Raw genomic sequence first — 13,337 nt, 5'->3', positions numbered from 1 at the left:
CACTGCACCCATCTGCCCCATGTCTTTCCATGCTGTGGACCATGATGCTGCAGCATGGCTCTCTGGGCGCCGTAAAGACTCTGGCAAGTACACTGGGCCTTAAAGCACCCCTCCCTTTGGACTCTCCCTGTCCGCCACATGCACACACTGATGCACACCATCTGATTTAAAATGTACTTCCACAAAAACTAGTGCATGGGATCATGCTCACGAACTGGGGAGACAGATGGTGGTTAATACAGATGGATGATTTAGACTCAAACTGAGAAAAACAATATGAGTTTTAAATGCACTAACTTGCAATTATTCAAGATACCTCTGTTCCACCCACAGAGGTCAACACCATCTGAGAAAGATCTGAGTCAGATATGGTGCCACTGTGTCTGTGTTGCAACCAGCTCATTCAGCAACTGGCCCATCATCAGTAAGCATCCTACAAAACCAAAATGACACTTACAGGCTGCGTTTCAATTGGCTGAGATCTTCTTTTCTCTCTCCCCCCACCCGGGCTCTCTCTCTCTATCTAGGTTTCTCTCTTCATCGCTCCCCGCATGGCATTTCTCTGGCAGGTCCTCTAGTGAAATTCCTCCCCTCCTGGTCTCAGAATTCCCGCAGCCAGCCTCCCTGCCTGGGCAGAGCGGAGTGACTGGGGCTGGGTGGGATGGCGCTCCCCCCGAGCTTGGTCCCAAGCTATGGCTACAACTCCAGCCCACAGCACATTCCTCCAGCCGCTGACCAGTCCCCCCAGCAACCAGGAGAGAGGTGAAGAGAGAGAGGAGGGATGCAGGCTTAGTGGTGGTGTGTTATATTGTATCTGCTGGAGTTCTACATCAGGGAATACTGTTAAATAGTTATAAGAAATAACTCGAAGGAGACTATTACTCACCAACATGCTCTTCATCACACATGTCCTGAAAACTTTTTTGTAAACTACTCTCAGATCAGTTTCTCTGTATTTTCTCTATAACGGTCTGAGGCCTCATCAGTAGCTCACTAGTAGTCAACAAGGTGCACATGGATATCTGATGTTGCTCAGCATGTTAACAGCCCATACCCTCCACTGCTTGTGATGTGATGTGATGTGATTTGCTGCTAATCACAGTCTGTCGGTCCATAGCTGCTCCAGGACAGCTCAAGTAGCAGTAGGACAGGATCCGGACGGTCCCCTCCCTCCTCCGCTCCCTCCTGCTTCTCCCCCAAGCCGAGCCAGGCGCTGTGTTTACTCTCCTAATTACAGGGGAGGGGCCGGCTGACAGGCGAGCCATCACAGATTCCCCACAGGCCTGGGGCTGGGAACGCTACAAACACCCGCCACTGTCAAATGTGACGGCAATGTCCAACTGTCACGGGGGAGCCTTCACTGGCAAAACCCAAGGGCCCAAAGAGAGATATTAAAGACATGAGAGGAATTGGCAGAGTTGGCACTAACAGGGGGTACGCTTGAGAAGTCGAAGTGGGAAGCTGGGGGCATCGCCAAAGTGTCATTCAAAGCAAAGTGGAGTTTGGACAGGGCACAAACACTGATTTACACACACACACACACACACACACACCATTGCTGTTGCTCTTATCAAGCTAAGGCGGGAGAGTCCCGTGTATCAGACAAGAAATCCAAATAGTGGAGCCACCAAACCATGTGAGGGACCACAATTGAAAAAGTGAGTCCAGCAACAAACAGCTTTATGTTTCAATAAAACATCTGTCAAAAACAGGAGTCATTTCTATTTTGATAGCAGGAAATCATACGATTTAAAGTCCACCTTCACTCAGCAATATGTTTTGTTTGTGGTACTTTCATTTGGATGTTTTACTGTCTCACTGTGCAGAGTTTGACTGAAGACTAAACGAACTCTGTGCTTATCTAAAATGCCAAACATGTAGGTTACACAGGTGTGATGTGAAAATTAGAAACCTGACACACAAACACTGAGAAGAAATTGTTTACTAAAGTGGGAGACATAGTTTATCTGGAGTTAAAATTTCTGATGATGAATAATAATGAACAATATTCACATTTTAACTTTCAATGAGGGAAAAGGAAAAGATGTACGAATTTTCTAATGAAGTAATTGAACCTTTTTGTGAAAAAAACCCATATCGGACACTGAGTATTTTAATGTCATTACAGGTCGGGAGGGGTCTGTTCAAAGTATTATAAATACTCAGCAAGTAGAAAAGGATATAACCACACAGGGTTTTAACTGGAGCACTATCCAAGGCATGACAGAGACATGAAAACAGCTTATTAATCTACGACTGAGGCTTTGATAAAACGTGCACTAAGTTGAATCAACTGTACCTACAGCGTGTGTGTGTGTTTGAGCCAACCCTCCTCCCAGGGAGGTATAATCCACTAGAGGTGGTAACGCACCAGTGCAGTTGGGGGGTCTGAGAGAATCCCTGTGGAAGCACGGTGACTGACCCTATCACATATTCAGGTCAAATAAACAAAACAGCTTTGAGAGAAAAGGTTAAAATGGATGAATCGTCTCTTCACCAGCTCTCCTAACCAACAGCTCAGATCATCCCGTTCCCCGCAGGCAATACACACCTCACCCCTGAGAGGCAAGACAAGAAAACCATTTGATAAATCATGAATAGTCACAGTTGTGCGAGTGCTGTGACCATTTCTAAAATTTATTATGGGGATTACACACAAAATCACACAATGTAACATTTTCAAATGTGTTATGAATGCCTCCCAGAATTCAATTCAAATCCTAGGTTACCAAATAAGCCTGAACAAATCCCCCACACTGAGTTCTTCCTCCTTTGAAGACTTGAGAGGTCCGGTCTGCAGGGCAGGTTTTACCACGCCGTGCAGACACCTCAGCACACAGGAGAAGGCTACTGATGGATAGGTGAAGGGAGACAGAGAGCAGGACGCCGGTTTAACAATGACATCAACATAAAATGTCTTTATTTGCAAATTCACTTTAATTAAATTCAAGGCAAAACAAAAGCAGAAATTTGATAATGAATCAACTTTGTTTCATCCTTTTCACCATAATGTAACATTAATTAAGAGCTGAGTACGGACTCGAGCACATGCAGTGTGTAATACAGTTAGTGATGTCTCCTTGGAAGAAGAAGCAGGAACTATCCAGCTTGGGTAAAGTTTTCACACAGTACATTCAGTCAGTGTTAACCTTGAGGCAGCAGTCCTTTCCCAGCCTGATATTTGTCCTTGTCAGTTCTCCACCCGTCTTGACTTTGCCTCCTCATTGATGATCTGAAGGCGAGTGGATTTAATTGCATCCGTTTGTCTGTTGGCAAACTCCTGTGCAAACACAACACAATCAATTACAGTGCAAATTAAAAGGCATGTCATATTAATGGAAACAGCGAACTTGGCAAACCCACACAGCCGCAGCACATTGAAGGCACTGCGGTTGGATTTATGGGGAAATATAGGCACATGCAATGAAACAGAAAGCAAACTCCAACCTAAAAGGTAGCATACAATACATTTATTTTTATAATAATTTTTAAACAGATCTTTAAAATAAAAGTAAATGTAACATTATGGATAATTGTAGAAATAAAATGCAGGTGTACCTCTGTATCAGTACGTTCTTCCCAGCCTGTTAGTGAATGGGTCGCACTTTAATCTCTAAGGAGGAGACTGAATGTGTTCTGATGACCTCCAGGGTCAGTTACATGTTACATTTAACAAAGGTTTAGCTCCTTTGTGATAAGAGAACACTGTTTAGACATCTTGTTCACTACATCCTGCACCTTTTTTTTCTGCGAAGTAGCAGCAACATATCCATCAAACCTGCCAGGCTAATTAAAACACACCTTATGATTATCCTACGTCAGCTGCTCTCTCACTCAAAACCAAACCAAACCTTTACACATGACCCAAAATTAAAGGATAATGAGGAAGTTGAAATTACATTTTAACCATCACTGTAAATTTGTTAAAAGTGAATGGAAGGATTTTCAGATAATAATTAATAATACTGATAATAACTTAACATGTGTTTAACAGAAGGACAGAAGACAAATTAATAAATAAAGTTAACAAAAGTAAAACTGAATAGGAAGAACTCGCTTCAAGTTGTTTATTGCAAAAAAAAAGGCAAGAAGAAGAGACTGTAAATGTAAAATCCCACTGGCTGAGGGAAAATCATTTCTTTACATTACAGATTATCAGCATTTCTATATGATTTGGCTTCATTGGATTTTATCCTTCTTCTTCTTTTTTTTTTTTCCTGGCTCTTTTTGAGCTCAGAATGAATTCCACCAACACATTCCCCATATTCAGCCAAGCGAACATCAAACAAGGAAGGGAAGAGGCAGATGAGAGGAGAGGAAAGCTGCCTGGTTAGTTGGAGGATGTATATGTGCGCATGGTAAATCTGCAGCTATAGATTCTGATCACTCTGTAACAGCATGTGTGTTTTGTTTTTACAGACACGACGTTGAAATTCTCAGTAGCTGTGATTTAATTTCCCCTGTTTCATTTGAAAAAGCAGATATTTATTCATTTTACGGTTTGTTGATTATTTCTTTTTATAGCTGGATAAGACGCAGAGCAGGGAGAGACGGGGGCAGGCTGCCCATTAATTATCCACTCTTCAAATACGATTTCTTTCTCTTCTCAGGGCTATAAAACAAAGGTCAAACATCCAGGCCTGTGCATTATATTCGAAAAGATGTATACGCAACGCATTAAGTGGAAGAAATCACAGGTTGGAGCAGGCCTGGTGAAATCCTCACCCTCAGGTTGAGTGGAGCAGAGGCGGAGATAAAAGCCGTCGTCGTCAATTAGCCGGGAGTCAGTGGGAGCGCTGCTCGCCAGAGGCGTTTAACTCCTTCTCCTTTTAAACGTCCTTTTAAGATACAAAGTCCCTGCGGAGGGCCTGGCTTTACAATTTAATAAATTATTTAGCAATTTAAACGGTGAGATCCGACGATATCAGCATCACACGTCGTGATTTCCCATGCAGCGTTTTGGAAGTCTCGCGTCAGGGCGCATTAACCGGACAGATGCTGAATATGAAGTCTAACATTTTAAAAACATGAGTTTGTTTGGTTTTTGTTGTTGTTGTTGTTGTTTTTGGCAGCAGGCTGTTTTTTTTTTTGTTTGTTTGTTTTTTTTTGTTACTTTCAGATACATTAAAAGTCCGTGCCATAGTATAAATATAAATAATAAAAACCTTTTTAAAGAGGTTAAAGGTCTCTTGGCGACTTTTGCAGTAAAATGTGAGAAGATTAAACCATTAAAACAAAAAGAAGCTTATTCACAAAAATTCGTTGAACAAGACGCGATTCTCATGTCACATTTGAAGACGAACAATATCTGATGCATTACTTCAATTCAAGTTCATATTTAAGTGGATTTCCTCCAGTTTTCCCACTATTTTAGATCAGATAATTTATGGTTTGTGACCAGGCTAAAAAAAAACAAGTAAATAAGAATGAAACATATTTTTAAACACATTGACATTTAAAAAAAAAAAAAAAACTAATAGAAATACCTGGATGTTTTGCAGCTCGTTTCCTCCAAACAGAGAGAGTCACACCAAAACTTTTCCTCTCAGCTCGGGTTTGTTTTTTAAATCCAGAGTTATGATCCTGCGCAGCAGCTCCCTGTGATCAAAATCTGTGAAGAGAGATGTCACTGAGTTTGTCAAGTCGATGCAGTGTGTTGTGTGTCAGTTTGTGGGAGCATCAGCAAGCTGCAGTGAGCCCTCAGTGAGAACCAGCTCTCCCAGCAGCTGTCACTGCACCTTTGACTCTGGCCTTCCACACCAGCCACAGAGAGAGGCAAACGACGATTCTTAAAACCCACGGTCTGCCTGTGTTTATAAATCTAAATCAATATTCAAATCTGTTTGAAGTGAGCGGGTGTGTCCGTGCAAACACGCAGTGTGTGTGTGTGTGTGTGTGTGTTTGTGTGTGAGTGAGTGTGTGTGTAGGTGTTCCACAAAGCCTCTTAAGATGATACATTTACCAAGCCGTGACAAAAACCCTCGGCATATTATTTTGAGATGGGCACGCAGGTTCAAAATTCAAGTGACGTAGAGGAGCCTTATTTGTCCCTTGCAGCGTGTCGGTCCTCCAGCAGCCGAAATATCAAAATGATCCTCAAACGACTAGATTGAAAACACATCTAAAAATTGTATTATTGTTTTTATTATGTGCTTTGATCATGTGCATTTTCCTTTTTTCATTTCTAAATAAATGAGCAGCCCTACCTTCACACAGAGACAGCTTTTATCTTCTTTCACATCTTCCTCTTGCAGAAGCGTCAGATTAGAAAAAGTCTCAGTCCCCAGCTGCAGAATCGGCCTGTTTCTCTCTCTTTCCCCGCGTCTCTCCTCTCTCCTCTCTCCTCTCTCCTCTCTCCTCCTCGCACCCTGCAGGTCCGGTGCCTGCACACCCTCGGCTGCTCGGCGTCTCGCGATGGGAATTCCCCTGTAAATATTCTGGGTGATTGTTTTTTGTTTTTTTGTTTTTTTTGGTGCAGGCCTGTGTGGGGCTGATCGGGGCAGACTGAGCTGGCTCTGTGGACGCGGGGACAGTTTGAAGGAAATAAGTCGCTCTAAATCCCCTTTTTTTTTTGCGACGCGCAGGAATGTGAGAGGACGGTGCAGCCTCCACATGCAGACCTGTTTTATTCTAGGCGACTTCTCCCCTGTGTGTGTTTTATTTATTTATTTTTTTTACACATTTTTATTTTAACCCTTCTGGAAGCTTCTTGTTGTTGTTCTTGTTAAAGTGAGTATATCTACACAGTGTTTGGATGTTCATCGATCGTTTGGAAGTTTTTCACACATCCCGTGATTTTTTTTTTAAAACTGAATTATAAAATTCATCTGAGGTGTTTTAGAGGCTCTCAGAGAAATATCATGCAGTGATGAATTTTTAGGAACTATGAGCCACAAATACCTGTTAGTTACTGTACATTAACTGTAGCCTATTTTCAGAGAGTCTTTATTTGCGCTCCTCTCCCTCCCACCTGTAGAAAACTCCCCTGTGTTTGATTCCATCGTGTAATAAAAACACAACTAAAGATTTCTAAAATGACTTTTCCTGGGTTTAAACTCTGCTCCTCGTCATCCACCGGTCTATCGTTTATTACCACCGTCCTCTCTCCGATGGGGTGGGGATGTTGTCAGTCGCCCTCTCGCTGCCATTGGCTGAAGAACTGTGCGTCAAAAAAAGTATAGCTGGAGACATTTGTTTCCCAGAAAAAAAAAAAGAAAAGAAATCCTCCCCACCAGTGTGAGAGACGGGGACAGAGACAGACCTCAGCTCAGTCCTGCGCCTCCCATTGGCTGGCAGTTTGTACAAAATCCAAGTCAAACCACTTCACTCACAACATACTAACAAATCCTAAAGGCGTTCATGCAGCCTCCTCCATCACTCCGCCTCTGTCGCACCGCTTCACCACCTCATGCAGCCGCTCAACATTTAACTTTTATCCGCGCTGCTGTTCTGTCTCTGAAGACGGCTGCTTCTGCCTCAGCTTCTGCCTCAGCTTCAGCTTGGTTTTGTGAGTTTTTATCCGCCAGGACGTTGATCTGTACTGAGTTTTATTATTTCTCCTGGAGGAAACCCAGAAGACAAAGAACTTTACACTCGTCGATACCAGGGTAAGTTTTACTTCCAATTATTATTATTATTATTATTATTATTATTATTATTATTATTATTATTACTTACAATAATAATACCGTGAATCGCTCTAGAGTCCAACAAGTATAAAATGAAAGTCACACCAGTGAAAACCCGCAATTTTAAAAAAGCTGCAACATAACGTTTAGTATAAGCAAGAAATCTGTTCAACTGCGTTATTAAAACTAAAAATGCCAGTAAAGAGGCTTTTTAGTGGCATCAAACTGCAGGGGAAGGCTGTTAAACGCGTCCTATTTCCTTTGAGGACAATGTAGAGATAGAAAGCATCTCATCATAAAGAAAGAAATATCGAGGACGTAAATGAGGTAAATGTAAATAGTCACTGTAGAGCATCCGATAATTATATCAGCATACTGATAACACGGCATCACTGCAAGGACTCAAAGATACATTAAAGCTTCTCAGATATTCGAATTACTGTTTTATGACTCCATCATTTAATATTTTACCAATTACACACTCTCTCTGGCTGAAGTAAAAAACGCAACAGAGACACTGAGTCAATGAGATTTATAATAATCTATAATAAAGTCTAGATTTTTTATACCACTACTTCTCCTCGACGTCAATTCACACACGAGAGGGATAATTGTGGAGGCGTGACCCTGAAGGCAGCACTGAAAAGAAGAAGGTACATTTAGGCCTGATATCGGTGGGGGCCTTTTCCCACTGCTGACTCTCCTCTGCTTCTACAGATTAATAATTAATAACACCTCATATTTAAGATTTTCACGCACGTTTTAGAGGTTTCAGTGTCTTAAAGTGTCCAAATTGGGAGTTTAGCTCAAACGTTTAGAATAATTTGATTTCTCCTGTAGTTTCAAACCTGTTTTCTGAAAGGGGCTGACGATTATTCACATTAAATTAATAACACAATAAAGCTACGTTGAAAAGTGCAGTAGGAATGATTAAAGAGGAAACTGCGTTTGAATTGCAGCAGGAGCCTGAAGCACTCTGGACTGTGGTGATACCAAACTACAGCTCCACTTAGATGCCACTCGGATTATCTAGTTAATTCATCAAGAGAAAAACATTCATCATAATTAATTCTTGGACAGAGTAATTATTATCGAGCGGGCATGTGCAACTAGTAGAAGGGTCTGTTTTAAGTGTGACAGATTGGGGAGAGGGGGTCAAAACCGTTGGATATTGAAAAAAAATGCAACTAATCAAGACGCACAGTGGGGATAACGGGTGAGGGTCACTGAAGTTGAAGTGACAGCAATCACACATTTACCAATCAACATCACAGCGGATATTATTTCTGCTTTAAGAACAATCACAATGTTCTTCCCCATAAAATACACTGGTGTTATAAAACCAAATGTTCCTAATCGTTTTTACTGGAAACTCGACCTGAAAATCTCTTTGTCAAAAAGACACTAGAAGCTATATTTGGTCGATCATCTGAAAAGTCGACTGTAGGTTTTAGATGAAACATTAATGTTTCCCACTGCACTGATTTTCACTGTTTATAGATCAAACTTTAAATTAGGAATCAAGAGCCAAATTAACACAATATGTAAAAAAACGAAATGTCCTCTGGACATTATTTATTTTAATTCTGTTTAAAAGAACCTCAGTTTCGACACATGGCGGCTAAAGTTCATAGATTTCATTTTACTGTGACCAGGAACTAGTGAATTTATTGACCTTTCAAATGACTTGTTGCAGTGGGGTATTGCTTTACCTTTGTGGGAAGGAGTGTGGGTGCTGGAGAGGAGGACGGCTGGAGATGTGTTTTGTGCTGTTTGAGAGCGCCGCGCGTTTGGAAAGGGCTTATTTCGCCACAACAGCTTGTAAACAGACTCTCTTTAGCAGGGTGCATTTTGACCAATGTCTTCTTCCTCATTTTTCAGGTGCCCGATTTAACACGGAGGACACTCAGTACACCTCGGGAGCCCCATCTCAAATTTTCAAAATTTTCTCCAACTTCAGCCCTCAAACAAACATTAGCATGATGTCATATCTAAAGCAACCACCTTACACAGTCAATGGCCTCAGCTTAACCACATCCGGAATGGACCTTTTGCATCCATCAGTGGGCTATCCAGGTAAGTTTGAATAAATGTTGAGCAATGACAGTGGTTTTAGGCTAAACGTTTAACGGAGTGGGTATGTTTCATATGTATAGCCACCACCTATTTCAACCCTTTTAAATCGAATAGTGACTTTGAGAAATGCACTAAAGACAAGTCAATTAACGGTCAATTAATCAAACACATTATCTTGCGCGGCTACTTCCATTAAATATACTGCGGAACACACGCAAATGAACATGTGTGGAATTTATATAAATTACATTTAAATTACACATTTTTATTCCCAGTAGACTGAAAAAAAATAGACAAAACGCTATAATTTGGCACTGGCGAAAACTCAAAGAAGTGCGTAATTACGCAAACCACAAAAACTGTACTCACTGAGTTTTACATCTCCCTTCGCCAACTTATGATCTTTTACTTGCCTTTTAAACATTTTTTAGAGTTACCAAACATTTATTTAATATTTATATTTTAATTTATTTTTACCCGCAGCAACGCCACGGAAGCAGAGGCGAGAAAGGACTACTTTTACGCGCGCACAGCTGGACGTTTTGGAGGCGTTATTCGCCAAAACTCGGTATCCGGACATATTCATGCGCGAAGAGGTGGCGCTGAAAATTAATCTACCTGAATCCCGAGTACAGGTGAGTGAAACATTTACCATAATTAAAAAGTGAGGGAAAAAATGTATATTTGGGGGTCGACAAAATATAATAAGACAGTAACATCACAGTAACAACTGTAAAACATGTTGGGTGATAAACATCAAATGAAAGCAAATCTGGAATGAAACTGTTCGAAAATCTAAAAATAAAAAATCATATCTGCGTTTGAGAAACTCTCTCTGTTGACTGACACTATGTGCGCAGTTTAGCATTTTGTCTTCCTAAAAAAATCCAGTGGAAAAACTTCAGTCAGTGGAGAGAGAGAGAATTCAACTGAGCTAAAGATGACTGTTTCCAGAATCTGGGCAATGAAATGAGACGGATAAGTCCACTGGTACCAGAATACTGGAACTTCATTTGAGAAGAAGAAACATCTAGAAACATCTTGATTTAGATTAAAAACTAATTTAACAAATCACACATTTTTGCCTGGTTGGAATTTAACAACTCAAAGTCATTTTAAAAGGGGGAATTACTACTGGACTGTTTGCACTCGGTGCTCGAGATGTGTCCTGTATTTCAGCTTTATTTATGGGATGTTTTCAATGTACAATATCTCTGTCGTTTCCAGGTCTGGTTTAAGAACCGGCGGGCAAAGTGTCGCCAGCAGCAGCAGCAGCAGCAGAACGGAGGCCAGAACAAGGTGCGACCTGCCAAAAAGAAAAGCTCCCCAACCAGAGAAGTGAGCTCAGAGAGCGGAGCCAGCGGCCAGTTCACGCCCCCCACCAGCACCACCACCGTCCCCGCCATCTCAACCAGCACCGCCCCGGTGTCCATCTGGAGCCCGGCGTCCATATCTCCGCTCTCAGACCCCCTCTCTACCTCCTCCTCCTGCATGCAGAGGTCCTATCCCATGACCTACACCCAGGCCTCGGGCTACAGCCAGGGCTACGCCGGCTCGACGTCCTACTTCGGCGGCATGGACTGTGGCTCTTACCTCACTCCCATGCACCATCAGCTGTCAGGCCCGGGTTCGACACTCAGCCCGATGAGCACAAACGCTGTCACAAGCCATCTGAACCAGTCACCGGCGTCCCTCTCCACCCAGGGCTACGGGACGTCCGGCCTGAGCTTCAACTCCACAGCAGACTGCTTGGATTATAAGGACCAGGCGGCGTCGTGGAAGCTGAACTTCAATGCCGATTGCTTGGATTATAAGGATCAAACTTCCTCGTGGAAATTCCAGGTCCTGTGAACAGAGCACTCAGCTGTGAGAGAAGTGCACAAACAGTGACGACCACATTAGACACGGCGCTGCCATCCTTCAGTAAAACACAGACGACTGGTTAATATGTGAGCCGGGCTCGGCCAGGCAGGGCTCTCAGGCGCCTCGAGTTTTTTGGCATGATGGTCTTTGGTCCCCTAGAGGAGAGGTTTAATTTATTTAAGCACTGGAAAAGAGTTTGTTTTTCTGTTCACATTCACAGGTTAGCCCCTCATCCGTCTGTCAGTGTGTGCCTCTGAGCGTAAAAACACCTGTTGAGGACAAGACAGAGTGGACTGAAAGCAAAACACAACACAGCCACGGAACCAGTGTTTATCCGAGAACAAAACTCATTCTGCTGGGGATGGACAGACCAACTTTAAGCTTCTTACACAACTTCACCGACCTGCTGGCAGAGAGACATGAGGATGGTGTGTGGACATGGATGCACTACTTAATTTAAGAAAAAAAAAGTGTTTATAAGGAATCAATATGTAGTTTCTAAGAGACAATCAGTGTGTGTCTTATATAAATGGTACATATGTGTTTTTTTTATCTGTGCTAGCCTTCGAAACTGTGATCTGTTGTATTGTATGCAATTTGTGAGCCCCCCTCGCATCAGACTCTGCTGTGATTTTAATAGATTTCTAACTTTTTTGAACAACGATGCTAATGGTTAAAACACTGGCATCACAAAGAGAGAGAGAGAAAGAGAGAGACGAGACTTTCCAAGCACATGGTGGTAGAGAAAAATCAAGGGTTAGCCATACTGGAAAAGACTCTCGGCTGCTGAGAGCTCCACTCCTGCTCCCCTCCACTGATCTCAACACGCGGTGATTGTGGATCCTTTAGTGGCTCCAAAGATGCTGTGACCTCACTGCTGAAAAGACATGAATAAAAAGGTCCTGTGAGCCTATTCTTTCACCAAGAAACGATCTGTGTGTGTGTGTGTGTGTGTGTGTGTGTGAAAGAGAGCATCATCAATCTGGCAACATGCGCAAAACAAACCGGCTGTTTTGTTGATGGGCTGTGATGTGAAGGCAAATTCTTAAACGTCGGATTTAATTAAGGCAAAAAAATCAATTATTCGAAACATTCAGGTCACATTTTCACTTTCTTCAATAAAGTAGGGAGTTCAGCAAATCAGATGGCTCAGTGTGTTGAGGATTATTTTAGATATAGGAATAAATACATAATCGTAATCAAGCATCCTCACACGTGGCGAGAACAGATTTTTTTTTCCCCAGCGTTTTGCATTGGAGTTAATTAAAATAATAATTACAGTCTAAATGAGTAATAATTATACTCGATGACCAATCAAATGTATCATCGACGCGTATTAAAGTGCAGCTATAGTTTAAGAATAATCACAGTTTGTTAGTCATATTTCTAATTAGAGGGCGGTATTTAAAAATCCAGCTCTATCCATTTATTTTTTTTTTCCACTGACTGTGATGAGGTGTTCATTTGTTTTCTTTCTCAGTTTCCGGTAGTTCGGATAATCGGAACACAGAGTGAGCGGTTTGGGAAAGCTGTGTTTAATCCCGGCCTCAAAGAGATGTTAATCCCAATATTTTACCGGCGGGGCTTCTCTGGGGCGCAGGAGCATCAATGGTCTCATTCAGAGTCCACCGCATGAGTTTTACATGCCTCACACCCGAATGTGCGCTTCAATGTCCCAGCCTCCTTTTTTTTTTTTAAATACGGAAAAACAAAACGCAAACACGCGCAATATTTTATGAACCTGTTCACAAACTACACAGGTTTTTTAAT

The 13,337-nt window shown here is 42.0% G+C and overlaps 1 protein-coding gene across 1 annotated transcript; it reads left to right on the top strand.

Moving 5' to 3' along the window:
- Positions 1-7,397: 7,397 nt before the first annotated feature.
- On the top strand, positions 7,398-12,168 carry otx2b (orthodenticle homeobox 2b). Its single transcript, XM_026355870.1, has 4 exons — positions 7,398-7,607; positions 9,510-9,704; positions 10,188-10,339; positions 10,932-12,168. The coding sequence occupies exons 2-4, from the start codon at positions 9,608-9,610 to the stop codon at positions 11,553-11,555; spliced, it is 873 nt and encodes a 290-aa protein (XP_026211655.1). The 5' UTR covers positions 7,398-7,607; positions 9,510-9,607; the 3' UTR covers positions 11,556-12,168.
- Positions 12,169-13,337: the final 1,169 nt, after the last annotated feature.

The sequence above is a fragment of the Anabas testudineus genome, chromosome 12 (genome assembly GCF_900324465.2).
Source record: "Anabas testudineus chromosome 12, fAnaTes1.2, whole genome shotgun sequence".
Classification (NCBI taxonomy): Eukaryota; Metazoa; Chordata; class Actinopteri; order Anabantiformes; family Anabantidae; genus Anabas; species Anabas testudineus.
Note: the sequence above shows the minus strand (reverse complement) of the source record. Positions and strands in the feature narration are given on the sequence as shown.

What these genes read in the sequence shown, in the direction of transcription:
- otx2b (XM_026355870.1), top strand. Translation starts at nt 9,608, where the DNA reads ATGATGTCATATCTAAAGCAACCACCTTACACAGTCAATGGCCTCAGC. An exon ending in TCCATCAGTGGGCTATCCAG is followed by an intron (nt 9,705 to 10,187) that starts GTAAGTTTGAAT and finishes TTTTACCCGCAG; the next exon opens with CAACGCCACGGAAGCAGAGG. An exon ending in TACCTGAATCCCGAGTACAG is followed by an intron (nt 10,340 to 10,931) that starts GTGAGTGAAACA and finishes TGTCGTTTCCAG; the next exon opens with GTCTGGTTTAAGAACCGGCG.